The 26,771-nt window shown below is 45.8% G+C and overlaps 2 protein-coding genes across 10 annotated transcripts in view; both read left to right on the top strand.

Annotated features, from left to right (window-relative positions):
• Positions 1-3,927, top strand: part of ADAMTS17 (ADAM metallopeptidase with thrombospondin type 1 motif 17) — a 165,046-nt gene extending 161,119 nt beyond the window's left edge. For all 4 annotated transcript variants that reach the window (XM_015292261.4, XM_015292260.4, XM_040706475.2 and 1 more), the window contains one exon: positions 63-3,927. In XM_015292261.4, coding sequence (XP_015147747.2) covers positions 63-214 — 152 coding nt within the window. In that variant the 3' untranslated portion in view covers positions 215-3,927. The remainder of the gene's footprint in view (positions 1-62) is intronic.
• On the top strand, positions 2,120-26,758 carry LYSMD4 (LysM domain containing 4). 6 transcript variants are annotated; one of them, XM_040706477.2, is made up of 8 exons: positions 2,120-6,337; positions 6,708-6,876; positions 7,491-7,752; positions 12,289-12,369; positions 12,774-12,996; positions 17,685-17,833; positions 20,018-20,305; positions 24,025-26,758. In XM_040706477.2, the coding sequence occupies exons 7-8, from the start codon at positions 20,033-20,035 to the stop codon at positions 24,667-24,669; spliced, it is 918 nt and encodes a 305-aa protein (XP_040562411.1). In that variant the 5' UTR covers positions 2,120-6,337; positions 6,708-6,876; positions 7,491-7,752; positions 12,289-12,369; positions 12,774-12,996; positions 17,685-17,833; positions 20,018-20,032; the 3' UTR covers positions 24,670-26,758. The 6 variants fall into 6 exon arrangements, with proteins under 6 accessions (XP_040562411.1, XP_040562414.1, XP_040562412.1 ...); XM_040706480.2 differs by lacking the exons at positions 2,120-6,337; positions 6,708-6,876; positions 7,491-7,752; positions 12,289-12,369; positions 12,774-12,996 and adding an exon at positions 17,457-17,605; XM_040706478.2 differs by lacking the exons at positions 2,120-6,337; positions 6,708-6,876; positions 7,491-7,752; ... (1 more) ...; positions 12,774-12,996; positions 17,685-17,833 and adding an exon at positions 19,218-19,255.
• Positions 26,759-26,771: the final 13 nt, after the last annotated feature.

Below are 26,771 nucleotides of genomic sequence, written 5' to 3'. Positions count from 1 at the left end.
CACACTAGCAATGCTGTTCTCTAGCTAATCTGCTAGTTTCTTCTTTCTTTTCTTGTCCAAAGCTGCTCTCACGTACAAGTGCACAGGCGACCAGTGGACAGTGTACTGCAGGGTGATCCGGGAGAAGAACCTGTGCCAAGACATGCGGTGGTATCAACGCTGTTGCCAGACTTGCAGAGACTTTTATGCAAACAAGATGCAACAGAAGAGTTAATGAACCTGTGCTACTTCTTAGGGTATTACAGCTATTTGTATGTAAGTCACGGACTAGTAGGTCTGAGTACTGGAACTTCATGAGTTGCTACAGTGTGGTGGATTCCAAAGCATACCTATTGAGACTTGAAAACTAACTCTACAGACTGGATACCAAAGTAATCCACTCATCCACCATAAACAAACAAAAAAAGCAAAACAAAAAAATAGAAAAGAGTCATCTCAAGGAGCCAATCATTTTATCATGTTTTGACATCTTTACCTTTTTCATTAATGCTTTTTACTTTAATATATTAAATCATCAGCCACTGGATGGCTTACTACCATTAAAGGACAAGAGTTGCAAAGTGATTACATTGACTAAGGCTATGGGTGCCTCCATGGAGGAAGGCCTCTGGCAAAATAGTTAAGCAAAGGTAGAGACATTATTTAATCTTTTAATCTTGGCTTTCATCTAATGTTTTTCATTCTGAACAGTTATCCCACTGTGGAGTGGGCTTGAAGGGACACACATAAATGAAAGGCTGAATTTAAAGAGGGGATTTACTGTAAAAGCTTGTGAAAACTGATAGCAGAGGATGGACATCTCTGAAACTCCCACAGGAAGTTCAGTACAATTATATCCAGCATTCCCCGAGTCATATTTTTAGGGCAACTAATAGTGACTGCTCTTCTTTCTAATTTTAAAAAACAATTCTCTCTCTCTTTTCCCCAAAATAATATCATTTCTTTTATGAAGACTAATTTTTCTCTGAGCTTAATGGAATAGAAGCTTATTAACAGCAGTAGATAGTTACTTTTATGCAAAAACCATTTACAACAAGGTGGGAAAAGCCAGAAAACATTGGATCCAGTAGAGCTCACTGGAGGATTGCTTGATCTAATCTCTCTCAAGCTTTTAGGAGGCATTCAGATAAGGAGAGTACCATGAAACTGGATAAGATTAGTACAGAAACAGGACTTGGAACAACCTTTGTATGAAGGATGGACTGGAGAGCAGAACAGGTGTTTCTTGTCTTTTGGCTCTTGTATACATCTGAAGGTTATATAGCCTTTTGTGTCAAAAGTGCTATGAGTGGTACAAGGCATTCAAGATGAAACCCTAAGTGTGCTGAAGCCCTAAGGCCAGGGGCTTCTGTTGCCTTCAGTAAGGGATAGGATTATGCTCACTGTATTGTCACGTTTTCTTTTGTGGTGCTATCAGGTTTGGTGCTATCAGATTGGTGCTATCAGAGCACTTAGAAAGTGCTGCATATATGATATTCTCTTCCGTGTGTCTGCACTTTAAACCAAACTCCTCTCTGATATGTGAGACTTGAAACGGGAGCTCTACCCAGGGCAGAGTTTGTCCCCACCACTAGTCCTGCAGATCAATGTCTCTCTATCATATCTTGCTCCAACATGTATCATTTCCCTTGCCAGGTTCCAAGGCCAGTTGTGCAGTGGTTAAGTTACAGCTCACTCTTCATAATATGAACAGAGCCTTTTGGATGAATTGCAGCTTTGTACTCGCTCTAGAACTGTGTGTTACTGTTTTATTCCATGTGGATGAGTGCAGAAGTAAGCCCACCTTTAACCCTGAGCCCACTATGGATTGCAGCTCACACCTGTCCTCAAGCTGTCTTTGTTGCTGTTGTCTTCCTTTCAGTGCAAGGAGGGATAAGGATTCTTAGTACCTAACATACCTTTAAAGTAACTTTTTTCTTCCTTATGCCAGTTTTCACTGCAGGATCTCACTGCAATAACTTATCAGCATTTTATCAACACCTAAGTTTTTCAAGCAGAGGGAGATATAACATTCATTGACAGACTAACACTGTGTGGGCTTCACATTCGTATCTGTGCTTAATTAGTGCAAACAAGCGTGTGCACACAAGGGCTGGCCTGTATGCACGAAGCCACATTTGCACACCATTTATTCTCAAGTGCCTGTCACAAACAGATCTGCTTTTCTGTGTCCCAGATGATTTTTGCCACCAGGGAAACAATTCTAACTTGGTTTTTGTTATACTGGATGTTCTTTTGGCACCTGATAGTCAGAATCCGACCTCCCTCTTCTGTTATTCCCACTCTGTATCCCAGATGCAGAGGTTGTGTAAATACTTAGCAAGCAATCAATAGAAAATGTTGTGGGTCCAAGTTAGGGGTCCTGCCTAAGGAAACATGAATTTACAAGGAATTCTTCTGAATGTCTGAGCACTGAAAACCACCTCACTTGCTCTCTCAGTCCACAGATTAGCATGCATCAAGCTTTTTTTTTTTTTTGAATAATCAGGAACCAACATTAATTAAAAACTGATGGTACAACACAGCTCCATTTTATTACATTCTCTAACTTCATCTGGTGACAACCCTCCCATGTTATAATAGCCAGAAAAAAATATAAAAATAGTTTAATTCTGTTCAATACTCCTACACTTCTGTTTTGTATCATTTTATAGGAGCTTTACTATGAATTTACAGCTATGCTCTGCCCTCAGTTACTCCATACTGGTGAAAGAAAAGCTGTTTGTTTTGGTGTATCTATGGCAATTTTTTTTTTTTAGTTGTTCTTGAAAGATTGACACTCTTTAGATTACAGTGGTGGTATTTCCATATTGTAAACAATACTCTGTACTGTTACTAAAGTACTGTACATTTCTAGTTGCACAATTGTGTTATTGAGTGTAGATTCTCACTATCTCATGTATGGTGCTAATTTTGTTGGTGGAAAAGAATCTTAGCAGTCGATTATTGCTTGATATTTTATTATAATACAGGGATATATCCTCCATGGCAATAATACCATGTAAGTTTTTCATTACAGAGTGAAATGTATATATTTTTCCATTAGTTAATTTGCATATGTACTGTATCCATGGTAATTTTCTTTTTGGTGCTGGTTATAAATAGAAAAGATAAAAACAGTCAAACTGAATGGAACCAGTTGTAAATGAAAACTAAAAAAAAAAAAAAAAAAAAAAGAAATAGAAAAGAGGACCATTCCATTTTGAAAAAAATATTGAGTATGTTGAATAATAAATTTATTTTTTCCATAACAACTTTAATAAGGTTTCTGAACTTGAAAAAAATATAATGCAAATCAAGCAGCTAGCATGAAAATTCAGAGCAAGGAGTAAAGCTGTAAGTAGTACGTAATGAATCTGTCTAATACTGGACTGAGAATGGGATTTGGTTAAGTCTTAAGCCAACTATGTGATAGCTGTGGTAGGTGTAAACAGTTTTTTGTCAGTAAGAAATCTGGCATTTCAGAATTCCTGGTGAGCTAACAAATCAAGGAATGATGGGTCTTGTCCCATCTGGGTTGCAGAATAAAGCACGGGGAGTGTTAATACCTGATTACTGCCTAACAACGTCTCTGCTCAGGGACACAACAGTAGAACATGACTGTTTGGAAAAAATAACCTAGGTTTTGTTTGGGAAATCACTGTGTATGGATGAGCAGGCTGCCAGGAAGCTGAAGCATATGCTTGGGGACATTTTGCAAGTGCTTTTGGGAAAGGTTGCTTTCAGTGTATGTTGGAGCTGAGGTGAGGTGGCAGCTAGCTGTATGTTTAATGGTAGCTGCTCTGCAGGTGCAACTCAATAACAAAGGTTGCTGAACTTATGGAAGTTTATGTTGGAGCTAAACTAGGCCATCCATTCGAAAGATATCTACATAACCTAGCTGCATACTGCCCTGGTGTGAAATAAACAGAATTACTTCAGTGCCAAGTGTTTTGGATGTGTTTGTTGTAGGCACTAGCCAGAATCTGTACTACTAAACTTCCCCTTCAGCCTGCATAAAATGTACTTTTATGAATGGTTGCACACAGGCATGTAGGATCCCTTCCTATCCTGTCTTACAAAGATGCCGTCATCCATATCTCATTTCAGTTTAATTCTTGTTAAAAGGACACTGTTGGAGATGGGAACAGCACCTTTCTAAAGCAGCCGTAAAAGCAAGCCATGTCTTCTACAGCTGGTGTGAGAGTCCTCGTCCCAAAATGATTTCCAGAAATTGAGCTTATACCTACTTTAAAAAATAGAGTTCATTTTCTGATCTCATGCTGGCTTCTTGGTAATGGCATAGCACTTATAGACTCCTAGTTTTCAGAGGTAGCCTGAGACACCAGTCCAGCTGCCATTGTACATATGACCCTTAAAAGCATCAAAATTGTAGAAATTTCGTCCAAGTGTTGCTGTATATTAACACATCATTGTGTTTGTGTATTGCCTGGAGTCAACATATGATTGCAATTGTTGACCTGTTTAAACAATAAAACATAGCTATAAGCCTTTGGAAGCCAAAGGCATTACATTAAGCTCGGATATGGCAATGGGTGGGAGGGGTGTAAGGAATGCTGTCATGCATTTGGCTTGAAATTCTCCTGGTATGTGCCAAAATGTCTTCTATAAATCTGGTAGGCTTATGTACTTAGTCTGCCTATTTTGCATGTTGCAGTTTGCTATTTTTCCTCTATTCCTAATCCCCATCTTCCAACCCAGAAACCAGATGGTTTGAAGCCATTGTCCTTCCCTGTGATCTCAGTTGTCTTTTTATTTAAGGCACCTCAGCCAAGTTCATTAAAGGCAGGTGGGGTTAGATGGCTCCAGTGCTCTGGCATAGAAGTACCATATAATCTCTTCTCAGCTGCTTGGAACTCACTTTTGCCTCCACCAGCTCCATCTGCTTCCCTCACTCTCTTCCAATTCCTGGTGTACAGAGCAGCCTTAGCTGTCTCTTGATCCCTCACAGCAAGCTGGCCTGGACCCTGCTTTCTCTGGAAGGAAATTGCTTTCTAAAAAGCTTAATAATGGAGCACCTTCCCCCAGCATCAGCCTCATGATGCACCCAGAGCATTACTAGTTGGAGGACCTTGTTCTGCTGGTAGAGTGAAAGCTGAATGCTACTTTGTGCTTTCCTCCACACTACATGGTCTACTGGGAAAGGTGTTTCCTCCTTGAAGAGTGTCAGCACAAACACCACCATGCTGAGGATTTACAGGCAGAAGAGAATTGCACCAGATGCCAGTTCAGTGCACTCACACTTTTCTGATGGTGCAACAAAAGAAACCCTGGTAGCCTGCCTGCAGACAAGTTACTTGCATCACTCGTTGGTTGTCTTGCTGTGTGAAAGTAGTGCACCCAGAAACAGGATGTGGGAGCTGCTCCTCAACTGCATTTCTTCTTTGAGTACTTAGACCTGTGCTGGACACACTTGATAATACTTCTCCATACAATCTAACCCTTCAGCAGCCTTCTGTTTATCTCGATTGGAAAGCAGGTCAGTATAAAGACAAGAGTTCCTCAAGTGCTACTAAGGCACAAAAAACAGTTCTCCTTTCTAAGTGGATTTTTTTTTGTCCTTCTATCACGTCTCTGGTTTCTCCTCACCCTCTTTAGAAACGGGACTGTCTGCCTGGAGAGAAATGTGCCTTGGACAAACAAGACCAGAGAGTCTTCGCTTTGGAGTTCTTGAGAAGAACTATCCCTTTTTAAAAGGGAGTTTAAACAAAAATGTCTAGGCAGAGAGGGCTCACAACCTCTCCCTAGCAACAGCTGCCCCAGAAGGTGACTGCGGTGTTTCCAATGATGACCTCCATGCATCTCTCACGGCCTCATCTCTTTTCAAGACCCTTTCATGTGACAGACCCCATGATGAATGCCTGGAGACTGTACTGTACCACATTACTTATTTTGTCAGAGCTGCTGTCTCTGCCAAATGGTGGCCAGACACTCAGACAGACTCTCCCAATTAGCAGAGTCCTGCAGCTGATGTCTGGGGCTGCATCTGTGTGCCCTGTGCATTACTACAGCTGAGACACTGGCTAGGCCTGCATGGCCCGGGGTAGGTAACCACCTCAGCCACAGGGCAAGGAGGAAGCAGCTGGGCCTTCTTGAAAGATGCGATTTCCCTCAGTTCCTCTTGCTTGGCTGTGAAGGCGGCTATTTGCATGTTTAGTCCTTTCATCCTTCTGTGGCCTGGGTGGATCTGGAGCCGGCAGAGTGACTCATCTGGGTCATGCCACAGGCCTTGGCTTCCTTCTCAGTCTCAGCAAGGAGCGACTCCACACGCTGACCGTGGCGGATCCCACAGGATGTCGGTATGTGGGGCCGGCTCCTAGTGCAACTCGGACTCCAGGTGAGCCCTTGTGTCACTGGCATCTCCAGGCTCCCCTGAGCCTTGGGCTTATGGCAGTCTCAGTATAACTCCAGAGATGTCTGCCTCGTCCTTTTCCCTCTGCTCCCCAGAGACACATCTCATGTCCTTGTCCTTGCTGCATGCTTGCAGCTGCTTTGTGTCCCACAGACTTGCTTTGCACCTTTCAGAAACTTTGCCACTTTTGCTGCATATACAAAATAGCCTTCCTCCTCAGCACAAGTGCATTTAATCTCCCTGAACCCTTAAAAGAAAATATTCTTTTAATTTTACTCCTGTGGTAATCTCTTGTCTTCCCTCACAGTTACTTTTTGGCTGGTGTTCGCTTCTGAGATCTTTTATAATGTTTCAGTGTTCTTTGAGCAGTGGCACTTGCATGCTGCAACCAGACATGGATGATGAAAGCCATATGCAAAGAAATGGTCCTCCTCTGAAGAGCTCACAGACTGCAGGTGGTGGTGGGGAAAAGGTGGATTCCCAAAGCAGCTACTTGGCATTATTGGCAGCAGCAATCTGAAAAGGTATGGAGATGAATGTGTGCTTCTTTTGAATGAGCCTATGCTGTGATTACCATGATAGCAGGGAGTGGAAAGGGATATCCCCCACTGGTTTTCTATCCCAGATACATTATTTGTCATTGAAAGTAGCAGAGGATAAAATCCATATCGCTTCTGAAATGCCCCATACAGCAACTGAACTGCAAGTTCCAAACCCAAGCTTGGCTACTGCTCAAAACACAGGCTGGCAGAGAGAGGGAAATGCTGATTTGTTCAGCAGGAGAGTGCTGGTAGCATGCCAGTCTGTATGACTGCTTCTGCTCCCAAAAAGCATCAGCTATCAAAAGATTGTGGACAGTTTTCTGTAGGGTCGTTACATACAGCATCATTTTGCAGCCATTGTGATGACAGGCAGTGAAACAGTTCAGAAATTGAAAAGGAGGTGTCCTCTAGTGGGACACAAAGTTGAGTGCTACCTGGGTCTGGCTAGCAAAGCCAGACAAGCCATTCTTGTGTTGGGTTTTTTTTCTTTTTTTTCTTTTTCATTTTCTTGGAAAATACATTATTTGAACACTTAGCAGCTTCCATTTATTTCCCCAGCTCTACATTTTTCCCCTTGATTTTGTCTCTGAGCGCAGAAAGACCCAACCAGACTGCAGCTTTGTTTGGCATCAAACTTGCCTCCTGAGATGATCACACAAGAAGTCTTTTATCACTTTGGCAGCTGAGAGCCAGAGCTGCTTGTGGTGGAAGTCGCTGGGACCGTAACCCCGAGTTGTCGTGGGATGAGAGTCAAGCTTGGCCTGTCAGCAAGGCGAGTTGCAGCAGTCTGAGCCCCTGCCAGGACACGTCAGTACTTCTGAGCGTGCTTCCCCCGGTGCTGCTCTCATTAAGGAAAAGGTATGAAATCCACATCTAAGTTGCACTAGTCCTTTAAAAAAATGAAGTGTTGTCTAAAAGAAAAATCCTGTCCAGAATCGTGGTCTAATTCCTTAGGAAGTCACTATAAATTGAACCTCCTCTGCTCTCACTGCCTAGTAACCTCTTAGTTTTCTTACTGATCTAGTTCAACTTCTGTGCTATTGGCACTATGTTATCCTCAGCACTGTCACTTAATGCCCAGGTTTGTGTCAAGGAGAGGGGTCCTGCTGAACTCCTCAGGCATCAGCAGGTCTCCAAGGCTGCAGTCACCCTTCCTCGCAGCTTTCCCAATTCATTTCATAACATGCTTACCACATCTTGAGGACAAGACGCTGACACAGCCAGAGAAGTACTGCCATTAGTTGCATTTCCCAGGAGTGAGGAATTTGTTTCCTTTTCCCAGTCATGTTTTGCTGAAGAAATAATTTAAAAGGGGAGAAGAAAAACACACGTTATTGTGTTTTTCAATACATCTTTCTGTGGCTTCCAGGTATTTATGTGCCATTGTCTCTACAGTGCCATTAGCAACAGTATTGCCTGTTGCTGACTATTAAGTATGGGCAATTTTGCAATAGCTGTGTGCACCATACCTTTGCAAGCAGTGCCTTTTCCCTGTCTGTCCTCATGGCTTAGTTTATTTGTATGCAAGGCAACAGCAATGTTTATCAAGGCTTTCCATCAGCTGTACGAACTCAGAGCAGAATCAGCTGTGTGCGTATGTCCCTTGTCGTGAGAGCTTCAGTTTTTGGGAGGTAGGCTCTTGGGGAGATCCTATGAGATTTGGTGTTTCTTATGCATCTCTCTAGACAAAGTGCTGCCTATGCATATACTGTAAGGGCATATGGATATAGCATGAGAAAGGAAAAAGCATATTTGTTTGTTTTCCAGTCTCCCCATAGAATGGATCTAAAACAGAACTATCATTCACTATGCAAAACAAACAAACAAACAAACAAAAAACCCTGACAAAATATTCTTATATTTGTAAAAAACTTCTTATATGTTTTTCAGGGTATAACTAAGACTTGCTAGGCTCCTCCTCTCTCCTTCCCTGCCTCACCCCAAATACTTCCATTTTTGGCTAAAAACAATCTCAAGTTTGAGAATTTTCTAACCACCAATGTCAGCCAAAACTCAGGCCCTTTTCTCTGATTTTTCCACTTAATTTTTGAAGTATCTTCTGGCAAAACAAAAATATTGTTTTGATGGAAAATTTTCAACCAGCTCTGCTCATTAGTTTCTGCCAACAGTCATACAGGCAAAACAGTGTATCTTCCAAGAGAGGAGACTGTCCCAGAGGGCCTAACATGAGGCTGGCAGTGAGTAATGCTTCTCTCCCCAGCCCTGTGCCCCAGCCAGCACTGTGCTCTTTTGCAGGCCACAACCCTTGGTGAGACCAATCTTTCTAGAGATGTTTCCGGTCCCAATTTCTTTTGGCAAGTCAACTCCATAATTCAGGTATTTTGCCCAGTTGAAGGAAGGTGTGGGTGGCACAGTAGGATCACCAAGAGACCACAAGACTTGGAAGAGTAATATTCTGCACTTCGTATCCACGTTAACTAATACTTGGACTCCTGCAGGCAAGTACCAGCTGGCAGGGAGAGGTGGGGAGATGGGGCCTAGTCCAGCTCTCTATCAAAACAAACTTCCCTGTGCTATTGTTGAACAGAGCTGTTTAGAAATACCAGCAGCTGAGCCATGCACAGGCATGAGCAGTCTCCAGTGTAACCCCTGAGAAGCTCTGTGGGCAGGATTCTAAATTGACTGGTAGACTGAAATGACAGCAGTCACATCACTGCTGTGTATCTGTTACCCATCTGTCTCTTGGGAAGGTATTTCTCACACTGAATGTGGAGCATGAATTCAAGGGAAGCTCAGCTCCTCTCAGGAAGATATTCCTGCAGAGACGGGCAGAAGCTAAATTTCAGTATTTGGCTTCAGGAGCTAAAAAAGCTTCTGCACGCTGGCTACATGGACAGTATCCTCTGAGGACAGCCATTCTGCAGCAGTCCCTAATACTTGCCAAGTACTCTGAGATCTTCCAATGAAAGGGTTTTTAGATGTGGAAAAGTTTATAGCCCTTCTCTGACCATTGGTGATTTTAGTAGGTTAAGTTAGGAACAGGAAATACAGTGACTAGAGGAAAGCCATTAATATTAAATTCCAGCCTTTGCCAGTTAGTCTTATGTTATCTTTGCTCTTTCATGAAATACTTTCCAGTTTTCCTCGCAGGGCATTTGTTAGAGGGGTAGCAACTGAGGAGCTGTATCTTGGCACATCTCCACCTGCTTTTCTGTAGCAGTGCACATTTGTGCTGTGGGATTTTAAGAATTTCCTTTGCCTTTAGAATTGATATGCAAACAGTCAGCTGTACAGACATCAATCTGACCAGTAGACATACAGTGTGACCCAAGAAATAATACAGGTGGCCAGCACCATGCTGGTGACTCCAGAATTTCTGGAGAAAACAGACTTGTTTTACTATGTCTACAAGATGGGAGGTCCTGTATACACTGTCCAGTAATGTAATCTGCTGTGCTTGACTGATCACAAAATACCCACCGGGATTTCCCTACCAGCACTCTTGATTATTGCCAAGGAAAGCAAAGGTTTGTAAGGAATGTGAGTCCTGACATTGCCACCTCAAAAATAGCTTGGAGATCTCAAGATGCTCATTTCAACAGCCGAGCATACATTCCCTTTGTGCTGTACCAAGTCTGCCAGATTGATAGGAACCAGAACCTTCCATCTCTAGCCTGCACAGTGATCTAAGTAACCTTTCATGCCAGAGCAAACATAGAGCCTCTGTGCAGTCAGCATACAGTTCTGCCAGCATCCCTCTCTTCAACTCCTCAAATAGTCATTGACTCTGTTGTGCTAAAAGCAGCTGGGATACAGTTTCTGTAAAATGGGCCATCTTAATCTTCCTGTCTGCCATGTTGCTGTAAGTCACACTATGCATTTGTACTGCCATGTGATAGGTATGGGTTGAGAAATATTAAGACAGAAGAGATGAGAGTTTCCAGCTACATAATCCTGTTCATGCCATCTCTCCCACTAGTGACTTCATCAGGGACAAAAGCTGTATGATTGAGTTGTTGTGTACCTTCTAGACAGATGTTGAAGCCTAAATGAAAAATTTCAGCCTGGAGAGTCTCATATCAGGTTGTTACCCAGGGCAGTAAACTTTTCTGTTAAAAAAGAGTCTTTTATTTCCCATTGATACTTGTCAGGTGGCAAGGAGAACCACTCTCCTGTCCCAGAAGGCCCTAGATGCAGACACTGCTTTGGAAGTGAAGCTTGCTCTCATGGCTACAGCAAAGGAATGGGAAGCACGAGATCTGGCATGAAGTCCTCCTCCCACTGAAGCCAGTGGGATGTTTGCCATTGGCTTCAGGGGAAGCCAAGATTTCGGTCTGCAGCCAGATTGCTGGTGTGTTGTGCTATGCTGTGTGCAGGATGAGAAAAGGTTCTTGGTTTTCTGATGAAGCTGTTACTGCCTCAACTCCTCTGCTGCAGATAGTTGTCTCTCACCTGACGTTGCTCCCTGCTTGTCTCCCTGTTTTGTAATCTTTTCCTTAGGCTAGAAGCTCTTTGAGGAAGAGACTGGCTGTGTGGTTTGTGCCTGTTTATATTGTCCCACAGCTGGAGCTTCTGGACATGTCCACTGCCAAAAACATCCCCTCCACTGTGGGTGATGGATGATGCAAAAGGATGGCATAATATAGCAATGAAGAGCTGAAAATAGGTGGTTTGAATTAAGTAAAACATATGGGATTTTCTCCAGGTAAAGAACTTGAATCAGCTTTAGAATTTTGCTCTGTGTGGTTCAAGAGAATCCAAAGAGATTGTAAAAAAGGTGCAGAGACAGGCCTCCCTGTTTCAGACTTTCACGACATGAGTTGCTGAGAGTCTTGATTTTAAAAGCACCTCTTTTTGTCACGTCTCCACTCTTTCAAGGTCAGATGGAAGGAAAATTGTGTTAGTGATGAGCAGTGATATAAGTATCCATGAGCCTGAGAGAAAACCTTGGTGCTGTAGGGGTGGCTGTGTTATGTAGTACATAATCTAGTGCTCCTCTGATGCATTGGAAGGCCTTGTGCCAGCTCATGCAGCCCATGCAGTGTCCGTATTTGAAACGTAGGCAGGGTTACTGCTATCCTCTAAAAACAGGTAAAGGAAGTCGTCTCAGAGCAAACTGAAACTGTTACTACAAGCAGCCCCATTTTTGCCTGTGTAAGTCCTGCTGGTTTTATTTGAATGGACACATGGTGGAGCCTCTCTATGCCAAGGAAAAGCCACTGCAAGCACTTCTCACTCTTCATTTGTATTTCTCCCTGATGAGGATTTCTTTTCCTGTTCATCCTGTGGGTTTGGTCTCTACTGCCCCTTTCTGGAAATATCTGTAAATGCATCGTATCTATAAAAAGGCATCTCCTGGACCAAGGAGCTGCCCTGGCTTTTCTCACTTCTTCAGGTGCCACGTGTTTTACAGCATCTTCCCCTCCTGTTCAGCAGCACCTTATGTTCTCTGTCTATGTGGGATGTGGTCCTCTTCCCTTGACACAAAGAGTAGCTGGTGTGAGCAGCTTTCTGGTAAGTTGAAAGTGTTCTGATAGATTTCTTTCCCTGCCAAGCAAGGAGTTTGTAAGTGCAGGTTCTTAAAGTCCAAGTTAATATTGATCATGTTGAGATCCATAGCTAGCACTTTCACTGTGATTTTCCCTCAGCAACTTAAATCTACCCCAAAGTTCAGCACTGGTACAGTAGCATGTCCCATTGTCACCTCTTCAGGCACAGAAATCCTTAGAGTCAAAAATTCACTTCCCCATAGTAATAAATGGCGAAGAATAGGGAGGTGTTTTCAGTTTTAAGGAGTGAGGCAAGGGGGGTGGTTCTGTGTGGTGTTCATCTTGTTCTTACTATCACTTTAATTCTCATACTAGTTCCTCACCCCACTCTTTTTTTTTTTTCTTTTTTCTTCCACTTTGTGATTTCAGCACAGAGAGAGATAAAATCAAAAGTGAGAAGGGCACAGGATGCTGGCAGTTTTAGAGGCCAGGCATCATTGTCAACATGCACCCACTCTCATGATGTCTCATGAGGTGATGTCCTCATGATCACAACCCAGGAACCAGCTTCCATTTGACCTTTGTGGAGGCGACCGTGGTGAAACTCCCTTCCTGCATCTGGATACTGGACCTACAAAGTGTTCCTTGCAAGGTTGGTGTCTAAATAGTGAGCCCCAGCTTTGGGCCCTTGAGCAGCTGTAAATGCAGCCTGCTCCCTAGACTGCTTACCCATCTCTTGCATGAGCATGTGCAGTGCAAGAGCTCCTGCAGCTGCAGAGGCTTTCCTAGCACTTCCCTAAAAAAAATGGGATTATTTTGTGGCATTTATTTTCTATTATAATCTGAGTAGGTCCCTAGCACTATGATATAAGTCCTCTGCTGCCTACTGGGGCCCCTCTCTTCATGGTCCATGTGGCCTAGAGGAAAGGGGAAGGTTTTCCCATAAGAACATACCCATTCCTTGGCTCCAATTAGAGAAAATTTATTGCTGATGATGATCTTCCTTGCATTGGCTCAGCAGGGAGCCTAATTAGCTATTTCCCAGTCATCTCAAAGCCCAAAGACCATGTTTCTTTAATTTTGTCCAATCTGTCAGATACTTAGGGAAATGGTTGGGAATATTGTAAAGCAGCTTCTGGCAGTGAAGAGTCCCAGGGAAGGATCGCACAGACTCCTGGTAATCATTCTCAGGCTGTCCGTTGAAACCCTGCCTATGCAAAGATCCAGGGAACTGCAGCATTAACCAGCAGGGACACAGCCTGTTGAGAAAGGCATTGGTCAGCTCTTTCTCTTTTTCTGTAGAAGATTTGGCTGGTTGTGCTTTGTTTGGTACCTGGTGATCATGCTGGTAGTGCTCGTGTGTAAGCTGCTGTTCGTTGTTTGTAATTGCAACATTACTAGATCTTTACTGGCAGTCAGACACATCTTTCATTGCTTAATGCTTGCTCACTCCAGTTTCCCAGTGCTGGGATCAGGCTGTGCCATGTGCATCAGCCATGGGTGAATCAGTTAATTCCCTGCAACTCAGGGGATAGCAGAGGTACCATTAAAGTGTTGTGTGGCTGTGAATTTATGAACACTTTGAACTCTCTGGAAGAACAAGAGTTCCCTGAGATTATGGTTCAAAGTGAATAGAAGACAACAGCAGTCAGAACAGTTCCTTGGATGTCCTTAATGATGCTTGCTTAGCACTCTGGGCACCTTCAGGGGCCACCTCACTGCCCAGCTATTGAAAGGACAGAGCCAGCTTGGGGCTGGAACGCTTCTGTTGCTATGTGTGCAGGACACAGTTGTATCTGCCAAGGCTGTGCTCAGCCCTAGATTTGCTGTAAGAGTTACAAGTGATACAATCTCATTTTTTCCAATTTTCCTCCCCACAAGTTAGTTTAAAGGGAACGAAGGCAGATCTTGCTACATCTCAGTGCATTACTATCCAGCTCAAATGACTCCTCACTGTCTTTTCTTCTACATGAGACTCTTAATGCCCTAAGTCTTTGCATGTCCTGGCACAAAGCCCAACTGAAGCATGAGCTCCAACAGAAGTTTTAAATTTAAAGCTGTTCTTTTGGCTTCAGAAAGTCACAGATTGAAGTTGAGAGATGCATTTCAGCTGTTTACTTGCAGATCTGCAACAGCCCTGTTGTGCTATTGCTCTCGCCTCCATCAGGCAGTTGTATTAACAGCACTTTCCAATTAAAGGAGTAGCCTCAGTTACAGAAAATGCTTTTCCTATTTGGCCATTTATCTGATTATTATTTTCTATTTACTCGTGAGCCGTAGAGCTGGTTTGTTTCCTATCCCTCATTATAATCAACCCATCATCATTTCTGGTGACTGGGATTCCTTTTGCTGTTTTTTACTTCTTGCCACTTTGAGAATCAGCTTCGGTCACCACTCGGACACCATGTGCTGATGTGAGAGACCAGGTGAATATCAGGTGCACAAGCAACTCCTGAAGTTCTGCTCACCTCCAGCAGCAAGAAAGACATCCTGCTGTGGAAATAGTGCTGTCAGGCAATCAATCACAGAGCCTTGCTATGTAAATTAGGGCCACTTCCCTGACCTAAATGCTGTACTCTGAAAAAGTAGCCTTTAACACGTTCACTGCCAAGATTAAGGCTTTTCCCCGTTACTTGAACATTCAGAATCTCTAGGATAATAAATGATGTCACATGAACCCTGCATCTTTCTTCTGATGCAGTCAAATTAGGGCATCCTTTTCATTTCACCCCACTGAATGCCATATGCTGGACTCCATCCTGTCTGCAGTGCAACAAGCTCAGCAGGCTGCTGCAGTGGTGGGCAGTGGGGTCTGAACTGAGCCCTGGGATTTTCACTCCCTCCATATTTGCCATTGCAGACAATGGTGCCACTGTCTGCCAGTTGAATGCTCTTTGTAACATGAGCACAGAGTGCTTGGACTGGAACTGCAGGGACAGGAGGAAGACGAGATGCAGTGACAAAGGCACAGGTTTCCAGGCTATGACGCCACAGAGATCCTCTCTCCAAGGATATGCTTTTCCCACAGTGTGATCAGCCGTGACTGTCACTCTGGTCTTGTGTCCAATACAGTGACCGTCAAATCTTGGGACACCTCAGTTCCGTGAGACCTTGCAAGGATGCCACAACCACAACTTCCTGCTAGTTTGACAAGAAAGCAAAGCCTGCTGCTGCCCCCATGTGTTACTTGCTCATTACTGTTGCCGTGCGGTAGTAAAGAAGGAGAACCCTATTTGGGAGAATGAAGACTAGCCAAGCTATGCACAGCACAGCCATTTCAGGTACTGAGGTCAAAGATCTTGAGCTGGAAGACGTTTTGGTTTTCTCTGTTCTTCACATTTAAGAAATTGCAAAGTTGGATTGGACGTGTTTGGGAGTGAGACAAGCTGGAGAAAGCAAGGAAGCATGCGATGTGCAGAAAAGCACAGAGGAGTCGTCGTCCATTCTGAAAGGATGCATGTGCAATGCTTGGAGACTGCCATGCAGTGCTGAGCGATATCAGATATCAGCACGGCGTGTTCAGGCTTGTTGGCTCAGGCTGCGAGGAGTGCAGGATGAGAGACAGCTCTTGGCAAGCTCTGCTCACATGATAAGGTCATTGGAAAGGCAAGTGATGCTTTTATCAACCTGCCTTTCCCCAGTGTCAGCACCAGCTTGAGAGAAGGCTCACTTTGTGCTCCTGTAATGTACTGCACACCGCATGATGCCAAGGACAAAAGCTTCCTCCCAGATACACTGAAGAAGTGTTCTTCCAACCAGTGTCTCAGTCCCCAGCTTCCCACCCTTCTTGGCCATGTCATGTTTCTGTTTTGAACCGTGAAATTTAGATTTAATTTGAATTCTCTCTGGACTAGTGGCAGCTCTCAGGCAGAAGGGAGAACAGGCTGTGTGTAGTTCCTGGCTGTCTGCTGCTTCCCAGCAGTTACCATTTACCTTCTGGACATTCATTACAGTTCTCACAGTTTTGTCCTTCTTTGCTGGGCAGTACTTTGCTGTGGCTGCACATGCTCATTACGTCACAGTTAACCAGTCCTAGAAGCTGCCTGAAGCTTTGCCTTGTAGGTAAGCCAGCTCAAATAGAGTCAGTCTGTGGCTCAGGGCATCATGCAGACCGATGGCTCCAACCATCACTGACAGTTTCATGGGAAAGTGGTGCCGCCTATTTGCCATACCTACACCAAGAGCCTTTTTGGCCCTGGCACCATTAGCAGATGGGCCAAGGAGCAGTGCCTCAGCAGAATGTTGTCTACAGAGTGCCCTAGACACTGCTAAGAGCTCTCTGAGAATATATGAAGGAGCAACATATGCTGGCAGGGCTTACATGCTCCAGCAGTCGGGGATTGCAAACACATGCTTCAGCTATGCAAGAAATCTCTGACTTGTTCTGAATGCGATTCAGCCTGGGTTTCTTCCCAGGAACATTCCTGTTCTTCACAATTTACCAGTTGCAGGAAGGGGGGTGGAGGAGCAGGATTTTACTAGTACTCAGGATTTTAAGAGTAAAGGAGAGGAAAGGGAACAAATCTTACGGTGTGTTCCCTAGCCAAATTCCTCCAGAAGGACAGGGTGTGGAGTATGGGCTCCAGGATTTGGCATAATCCCAAGAAAATACAAACTCCAAAATTAAAACCACTTTTAATTTGTCATTTGTTTTTATATAAAGAGTAAGTATCTGTTTTTTCTTAAGTAATTCAGTCTCTGCTGTCACATAAACCAGGCAGCCAGAGCCAAATGGTGCTTCTCGCTGGAAGCCAAGCACAGAACGAGGTCTCTGAGCAAAGACACATTATCTCCTCCAGGAGACGGCAGTGCTGTTTAGATCTGCGTTGTGGTTCCCAAGATGAAAGTCTCAATCTTGAGTCACTGTGTAGCTGTAAACTTAGTCGTCATAGGTGGGAGTAATCTGATGTCTGAGCTGGAGATGAGTGATGAAGCTGCGTGTTTATTGTCATAGCTTCTATGTTACAAGGAGGAAAAAAAACTAGCAAGGGTGGACATGAGAGCCGTGCTTCTTCCCTGGAAGAAGTCAGAGGTCAGTATGCCCACAGCTTCACATGCTGACTCAGAGGGTTGACAAAATCTGCTTCTTAAGGGAATAGCAAGCTTCTCTCTGGGAGGAATACAAGCCACTGTGTCCACTGCCTGTGCCCCATGCTGCAGGGCTGGGTGTCACTTTGCAAGTGGGTGTACCCTTATGTAAGGAAGATGTAGATCTTGTCTGGATTGGGTTGCCCTCAGTTGGGAATTCCCCTACAGGCAAGGTGTGAAGCTTTTTGTAAGCCAGGTGTTGTGGCTGCTACTGCACAACAGCACGAACACAGGCTTTGTGCTTCTTTCCAGATATGACCCCTAAGCCATCACTTCGGTCCTCGTTTTTGACACAAGACCCTCGAGGGCTGTCAGCAGGAGTGCTGGTATGTGGAACTGCCTGTGGCTGAGTTTGGAACCTGCTGAGCATGTCCTGCCAACTGGAAAGATCATTCTAAGAGGTGAGGTGGAACCCAGTGCTACCAAACATGCACTTAGAGTAACCTCCATAACTCAATTAATTATATTAACTATATGCCTGTTATTAATTTAATGTAACTGAAGTTTTCTTCCCTAAGTTGTGTGCCTGCTGTATCTATCTCTTAAACATGTTGCTGTATGTAATTCAATCAAATGCGTACCCAGTACTCACAGAAGCTTGGTCGCTCCAGACATGGGAGAGTATTATTATACTATTTGGCCCATACTTCTGAATTTAAAATAGAGGGTAACTTCACTGAAATGTAATTCAGTGATGCCAGAAGTATCAGTAGATGCCTCTTGCCTCACAGTGCTCTTTTGGAGTCTTTCTCATTTTATGCTCGACTGAACAGGAGTAACTGGCTGAAATTAAGAAGCAGATGCTAAAGAAGGATTTCTTTAACTTGTGCTTTATGTTGTATCGGGGCTATAGTTCAGTGTTTGTAAGGGTTCCCACCTCCATCTTTTATTGATTACTCTTCGTTCTACATTTTTCTTGTTAATAACCCACATGGCAGAGGAAATGGGTGAATGATTTCCCTCCGCCTTGCTTTTATTAATCCCAAATCACGGATCGGGTCACAGTTACTGATGCCCTGGTGGTTTCTGAACTGCAGCTTACACCATTGCTAGTTCAGGGCAGTTGGAAACCACCGGCTGCCAACCTGAGCATCTGCAGCCCAGCAGCTGTAGTGCTGATGAGCCGACGTGCTGGGATGTGTGAAATGGGCCTCAGATGGGGGGTCGATGCAGCCATTAGAGCTGCTTTCGAGTTGTGTGCTCAGTGAGTGACCTGAAATGCAAATAATAGATTTTATTGCAGTTGATGAAGTTTTTGGTAGGCTACTTAAAGGGAAACAAAGAAAGATACAGGGAATGCGTGTGTGAAATGAGAATGCTCCTAAAGTCAGCCTGCATAGAAGAGGACAAAGCAGAAGGGATATGAGAACAGCGGTTCTGGATCTGGGCAAGAGCTTAAGGCAGTCGCAGGGAGGAGGGAGCCCTGTTCCCGGTCATGCTCTTTTTGGAAAGCCTGAATCGAGATCTCGAGATCTTCGTTGAAGTTTTTTTTTCTTTTTTTTTTTTTTTTTTTCTTTATCAGAATGTGATTAACTCTGGCTTTTCCTGGGAAGGAGCTTATGTCGGTGTGAAGGCGCCATGCGGGAGCTGCCGGCTCCGGGCACCCAACCCGCGCGGCCCAACCACGGCCGTCCCGGGGCGGCGTCGCTCCGCGCAGCGCGGGCCCTTTAAGAGGCGCCTCACCCGGCGCGTTCCAGCGCCGACCTCTCAACCAACCTCTGTCTTCGGCCCTTCCCCGCTTCCCATTGGTTGAATGGCGTTGAGGTCCCGCCTCCCCGCGCTGCCAGCCAATAGAACAGGGAGTTGGGGAGAGCCGGAGTTAGGTTGGTGCGTGCGGCCGATGGCCGGTGGGGAGTGCGGGGCTGAGGGACGGGACAGCGGTCGGGGTCGTCGGGATAGGGGGCGTGGATCCAGCGCCGAGGGCAGCGGGCCCTGGCGGGAGGCTCCGATCGGGCCGAGGCCCTTCCGAACCGCACCGACCGGGCCCGGTCCCCGAGAGGAGGCGGCAGGCTGCGCTGTGTGCCGCGCCGGGCGGATCGAAGGGGCCGGCCGGGCCGGGCGGAGGTGTGCGAGGATGTGGGGTGCGCTGCCCGCACCGCCCCGACCGCGAGCGCGGCCATAGCGCGGGGCTGCGCTGAGGGAGGAGGAGCGCCGCGGGGCGGCTGCGGCCTCGCTGGGGCGAAGCGCTCGGGCAGTTCGCATCGGCGTCGGAGGTACGCGTGGCCGGGGCTGTCCTTGCTTTAAATATGTATGTGTGTGTGTTGTACGTCTCCGTAACGCTAAATAGCGCGTTCTTCGAGCGCAGAGAACTGAGGGCTTATGGGGTGGTGGCACGGGGGGTAACGTTGGTCAGTTCTTGACGTGTGGGGTCGCAGATGGATGCGGTGCTCTCGGCACCATTGTTCTGTGGGCTCGTTGCCACAGTGAAAGATTCCTGCCTGAAGGGGCTGGCGTTCTCTTATTCATCGTTAGGAAATGTTAGAATTTGCTGTGGAGCAAAGTGTTGTCCCGTGGTGGTTTGTCCCATGGCAGACCTGAACAAGGGATGGCATTATGAAAGAATGGTAACACCTATTTTGTTCCAGGTGCCGCTATAAAAGATGAGGCTGAACGACAGCCGGCCCAGACCCTTCCAGGCTCCCGTCACCATCCACAACTACCCGGGCGGGCAGGTGTACGTGTTCCCAAATGGCCGCTCTGACTCGGAGGAGTCGTCAGAGGAGGAGCTCAACGTCATGGAGCTGCGGCCCAGGGGCAGAGAGCAGCAGCGGTGCGGCCCGGCGCGGGGCAGGGCGGGGGATGTGGTGCTTCTGGAGCGGGAGGTCACCGAGGACGACAGTCTGAACAAGCTTGCCCTGCAGTATGGTTGCAAGGTAAGAGTTATCTCTGATTGCTTTGGTTTTAATTACTTTAGAGATCTGTTGTACGCAGAGCGTACTTTCCGGAGTTGCGTGTAGGCTCCTTGCTGTCTTAAGAGTTTGTCCTGTGTGTTTCACGAATGGTCAACAGCTGGATGAAAGTAAAGCTGGAGAAAGGTAAAAAAGAGCTGTTGAGCAGACAGCCGTGGAAAGTGTCATCCCGTGTGACCTGGTTTCCTGGTTAATTTGGATGACCTCAGTGAAATCATGATTTGTACTTTTTTATTTAAGTGAGGGTATAAAGTTGGAATCTGAGCACAGAAGTGAGGGTGAGAGCACTGCCCTCTCTGGGGTTACAGGCTTGAAACGAACTGAACAGCGTTAAGAAATGCTGCTCTGATGGGGCCTGGTCCAGATTTCCCTTTTTGTTTCTTTTTTTTTTTTTTTTTTTAAAGGGATGAGCTTCCATATTGCTGGGCAATGCTGGGTCTGAGATGGACCTAGAGCAGGAGTGATGCCCCGTGGGTCACAGAGCTGCTGTGCAGGGGGCCTTCAGTGGCTCCCTCAGTACCCAGAGGTGCGTGTGGCTCAGCCAGCTGCAGGCAGAGAGCAGCACACACACACAGACTGTCTCTGGAGTTGGAACGTACTGAAAAACACATTCTGGGTTTGAAGTGGAGAGTTTCATAGGAAAAAATGATGACAATTTTAATGACCTGATGTGAGCATTAGGAATACCCCATTGCTTAGCAGTTACAGCTTTATTTTTCGAACCTCCTTTACTTACAAGCACCTTTACCTACAAGCTAGGCTGTGATTAAGTTGCATAATGCGAACATTTGGACTGTGGCCTGGTCGGTGATAATGATATGGTAGTGGCTGAACTGTTGCAATACTATTGCACTGTCTTGCTTAATAACACAGCTGTAAGGTACAGCTGAAGCAAGAGGGCCCTTCCTCCCATCCCATTCCCTTAGAAACAAAAACAAAACAAAGGCCCTCCTCGGTTCTGCTGATGAGCTGGTGCTTGTGATGGAGGGAGCCTGGTAGGGCTTAAAGAGGCTTTGATTGCAAGATGTTGTAGCAGCCATATACTTCTCTTCAGCAGATAACAGTTGCTACTGTTGCCACTTATGCCAAATCGCAGCAGTTCACTGAATTCAAAGGAAGAAGATTACCAACAACAATTGGTTCTCATCAGGAGAAAACTTGAGTGTGCCTCCTGTGGTGTAAGCAAGGAGGACTCCGGCAGTGCACTCCTCGTGCAGCAGAACGTCCTGCCTCCCTCCCTTCAGAAAGCACACTTCTGATTTGTTCCCATTAAATTGAAGAGAGATGGAAATCCTTATGATTGGGGATCTGTGTATTTGTTTACAGGCTGACACTGGTCAGTATCGACATCGTTTGTAGGATTTGCACAGTTAAGCAGCTCCTGAAAGACTACTGGGATGTCAGCAAAGAAGATTTTTAGCTGCAAAAAATGTGACTGTGTTTAAAAATTCCAGGGTGAGCTTTCCTTGAAATTAATGAGAATTTGTCACTGCTTTGAGAGTCATCCGGGCCTGCTTGGGGTGCGGGAATTGAGACCGTGCAAGAAAGTTTTGTTTGTGCAACAGGTAACTTGGCAGAGATGGAGAGCACTGCAGACTTCTCATTTTTACTCTTGACCATGTATAGTCTGGGCCTGCTTTTGGCATAGCTTCCAGCTGGGACAAGAGGAGCTCACTGCAGCCAAAAATGAGTACAAAGAAGAAGCCTAAATGGCTTGCTCAGCCTAGTGCTGTGCACTCTTCCCATCAGCTTTGTTGTTTTTGTGTGAGTGCTGCTCTACTTTCTGTGGAGAGCTTTAGCACAACGTTGCAGTTTGATTGCAGGCACTGCAGGGGATGTTTACTGTCCCAGTAATCTGTTTTCATTGGAAGAAAACAGAAAATTGGGGCATGGCTTCAGTTAGGAGGCTTAGGGTCAGGTTGTTATTTCATAACAGAGTAATTTTGGAGAGTTTAATTCCTGATGTTTTGCTGAGGCAAGCTGTGAGGAGTCTGATCCAGCAGCTGAGGATTCCCTTAGCTTCAGGGGCAGCAGATTAGGGTCTGCATTAAATACCCTGTTTTCAGATGTCTCAGGCTGTGCGGAGTAAACATGATGTTCAGGCATCCATCTCCCCTCTCCCTTTCAGTACAGTTCTGCAGTGCAGCTGTAACATAGCAGAGCTGCCTGTGGACCCGATGCTCCCTGACAGCATGGGCTGAGGGGAGAGGAGCAGTATGCAGCTGTACAGGCAGAGCCCTGCAGGGCAGGGAGCCTTTCCTCCCCTTGGTTGAGGTGGTCCCACACCACTCCTGGAGCAGCAGAGGCTGCAGGCAGCCATTGTACAGCCACCAAGGAGAGGGTCGTGTTCCTTTCCTGTTCGTGTTCCAGCAGCTGTTTGGGAACTGCCATAGGGCTGCCTTCTACTTACCTGCATGTTGTCTTTTGTAAGGGCAGATCTTTGTCGTGAGCTATCAAGTGATGTTGGAGCTGATGACACTCACTGCAGGAAGAAAAGCACGTACTTTCTTGGTTTTAATCCTTCTCATGGTTTTACTGATTTCATTGGTAGCCTGACATTTGTGAGTGTGCAGTGAATGACTATCATGCAGTAATTTACTAAACTTCTAAAAGAACAAATCAGACTTTCTGTGCATGATATGTCAGAAGTGTTGGGCCTCTTTGGCTCAGGGTCCAGCTGTTCCCTCTGCTTTGCCTCCTTCAGCCTTTCCTTCAGGATTCTTTCATGTCTGCCTGGCTGCCTTGGTTTGCTGCTTGCATGTGTTGATGGGCCTGTTTGTCCTCTTTGACAGAGGACTTCGAGGGTTATCAGTGCACACTGTATTAAGCTGCCTTCTCTTTACTTAACATTAAATAAAGAAATGCTGCCTTACTGCTGACTTTGCTTTTTGATACTAGCAGTCCTTGTTGACCTATGCTGTATGTATGGTGTGTTCCTATTGCTGTTTGCATGACTAAGCTGGGTGCAAACACCAGGCAGAGGTGTGGACCCTTGGCTGATGGTCTGTTAACACACACCAACATCCAGAGCTGCTCACAGGTGGATATTATTGCCTTAAATATTTATCATCAGGGACTTGTACCAGCTGTGGAGAAGTGAGCTGCATGGAGCAGTTATGCAGGGGAGAGGCTCAGCAATGTGAGCAGAGGGTGCTTGTCCCTGTGTGGGAGGGGTGCCTGCTGTTCTCTCCTAGCTGCAGTCTTGCTTTCAGAACTGCAGTGTGCTCCATAGATGCTGTTGCTGCTCACCTCTTGCTCACGCTGCAGTTTTCCCCTCACCTTCAGCGTTTGCCTGCTGTTTAAGGTATAACTGTTTTCAAAGGGTTTGTTCTAAAGACTCCTCTTGCTATAACTTGGATTTAAATCCAAATGGGAGAAAGGTAATGAAAGCAAGGAGAGAGGAAAAACTTGGTAAGAAAAACACAGTTTATAAGAGGAGTGAAAGCACTGTAGATGTACATGTAATGGGTGTATATGTAATGGACATAACAGGAGCATATTTAAGCTGCAGGACCTGGAGGATGTCTGCAACCGCAGGAAAATCTCTGAAGAAAAGTAAATGCTTGCAAACAGAGCTTGTTCTTATTTTCAGGCTGGTTTTGTAGCCACTTCTTGCTTTAACACTTAGTAAAAGGTTGGGTCGTTTTGAACTAATACTTGATGTCCTTTTTTGGATCTTGTAGGTTGCAGACATCAAACGCGTCAACAACTTTATCAGGGAGCAGGACCTGTATGCCTTGAAGTCCATCAAGATCCCGGTGAAGACCCACGGGCTGCTGACAGAGAGCAGCAAGGAGCTGAGGCCGCTCCCAGCTGCGTGCTCCCAGACCGGAGTGACGCTGGTGGATGTCCCGGAGCCTGACGCTGGTGGCAGCGGCTCTGCTGACAGCAAGCAGCTCGTGGACTATTTCAGGGGCATTGACAAGAGCATCCGGGACGCCGTGCAGGCAGAGGTGCAGCTGAATGCTGAGTACTGCGTGGAGGCGCCAGAGAGGCCGCTGGCTGAGCCAGGGAAACGGGAGAGCAGTAATGGTGCAGACTGTGGAATCCAGTGGTGGAACGCAGTTTTTATTATGCTCTTGGTAGGAATTGTCTTGCCAGTATTTTATATCATTTATTTTAAAACACAAGAGAATGGCCCGGCGGCCCATACCTCCAACACAACAGCAACCTCAAATGTTTCAACAGATGGATTGGAAGGGAAATTACTACAAAGCTCAGTTGTAGGAAAAAATGCTAACGGGGAGATGCGGCCAAATACAGCCTCTCCTCCCAGCACTCACGCCCGTAAGATGGTGACTCTGACTCGAGTGCAGTCAGGGGGATAACACTACAGATGTTTTTGTTCTCTTTGTTTAAAGTAGTCAATGTAGTTCTGAGCTTGACTGAACTGGAGATGTTCTTTTATGGAAGAGTAAGGATGCTCTGTTGCTTATGAAGACCAACAGGCAACTGGCTTAACATTTGTGAACTCTGATGAGGGAAAGTATTTTGAAGCAGTTTGCTCTTCTTGCTTGCTTCAGGTATTTCTTAAGAGTGGTTTTGTCTAAGAAGCCGAACCCTTTACTTCTGCGATAGAGTGCAGTACTGGTGTGATGGGGGCACTACAGCTGGGGGCTGTTTGTGTTTTTAAGAAAATATGTTTTGCTTAGGGTAGAGGTGAGGACTCATCTTTTTCAATGAATTGTCATTTTTCTGTCTTGCAGAGCATGGCAGCCTTGGCAGGCCTAACCCAGAAAGCAGTGGCTTTTAGTTGGTTGGCTGGGGTGTGGCACAGCTCAAGGACACCAGCAGCACCTCACCACTACATCTTGTGCACAGTGCTTAAGCAGTGGGTGGTTTGAGTCCCTCAGTGAGGTGGGTGAGGCCAGAGCTTTTCTCCTGGTGGAAGTCCTTCAGAGACTTCTTGGGAGCCTATGTCCATGCAGGCGGAGCTCATTGCAGAGTCCTTGCTTTTGTTAGGGTTCTGCTGGGCCAGAGCCGCAGCCGGCTGGCAACAGATGTCCACAGTATTGGCAGGAGATGGCGAGAACAGTTAGGCTTGTGGGATGGTGTGTTCTTCTCAAGGATTTTTTTGGTGTGGGGAAGTCTAGCTGTTACCTGCTTTTGCTTTAAATCCATAACAGTGCATCTCAGATGTCACATTGCAGTCATGGACTTCAGTTTCCTTGTTTGTACTCTTCAAATGAGATCGCTGCTGAGTTCATCTACAGAGACCAGCAAAGAAGCCCAGCGTTACATCAGGTAGTCATGGAAAGGTGGTGTATCAAATCCTTTCTAGATGGGGATTAGGAAGCTGCTGTATGCTGAACAGTCCTGTCCACTCTGAGTAGATAGGAGGGATGGATGGAGGTTTGTGTGGCTGAGCTGTCTGTAAGCCTGATACGTGCGTTGTGTCAGTGAACACTACATGCTGGAAGTGAGGAGGAATGAGGCTTTGGGAGAGAGTTTTGCTGCAGAGAATTGTCCTCAGAGCTTTTTATTCAACAAATTCAGGGACTGCAGACAGAGATAAACTCTACTAGAGCTAAATGCTGAGGTATTGCTTAGCACAGTTGCATGAAACCCCCAGGGAGAGGACGAGGACCTAACACAGCAGCAGCCAACTGGTCGTGTCAGCTTGTGGTGAGCCTCGGGGCTGTTTGCACGGAACTGAGTTCCTGCTGGGGCCGCAGAGCTGGTGGGCAGGCACACAGAGTGGCAGTTTGTCTTTGCCCTGCACTGCGGCCTCCCCACCATTTGCTGTGTTCCCAGCACGCTCAACAAGATGCATGCAGAAAAAAAAAAAGCACAGAATCCATTTGTGGCAAGCTGTGGAGGTCAGACCTGAGCTGCTGGAGCAGTGCCTGCCTGCTGCAGGCCTTGCAGCAGAGGGCACTGCTGCCTGGGAGCTGTGGAGGGTCACAGCAATGGCAGCATGTTTAGGGATCCTGGCTGTAGTGTTGGGCTGTGATGCTGAACCCGATGTCTGTGGCCGTGCATTACCACGTGCAAGTTGGTTTGGGTTTTGTTGGTTGTGGTTTTTTGTTTTTTTTTCTCTTTTAATTTTTATTTTGATCTTTTCTGTTGCTGCCTAAAATGGAGCAGAAGTGAAGTTGGGTGAGGGGAGCGGCCCGATGGCATCTTCTGCATAGCACAAAAGGTGTGGGGGAAAGGAGCATTACACAAAGCAAGCAGAGCCAGGTGGTGTTACACCTGTAACCCGGGGCTCCTGCAGCCTTACAAAGCGCTCAGGAAGGCCTGAGCAAGCCTAAGTTGTGAATGAGGAACCTAAAGTATCTTGTAATGGAAAAAAAAAAAAGCTTGTATTTTCTTCTGTGAAGGAAAAGTATCCCTTGTGGTTGGGAAGAGGGGGATTGTTACATTTTTAAATCAAGTGAAATGAAATAAAAGCACAAGGGGCACTTACCCACCCCAGACTGCGTGTTGG

This window comes from Gallus gallus, chromosome 10 (genome assembly GCF_016699485.2).
Source record: "Gallus gallus isolate bGalGal1 chromosome 10, bGalGal1.mat.broiler.GRCg7b, whole genome shotgun sequence".
In the NCBI taxonomy this organism is placed as follows: domain Eukaryota; kingdom Metazoa; phylum Chordata; class Aves; order Galliformes; family Phasianidae; genus Gallus; species Gallus gallus.
Note: the sequence above shows the minus strand (reverse complement) of the source record. Positions and strands in the feature narration are given on the sequence as shown.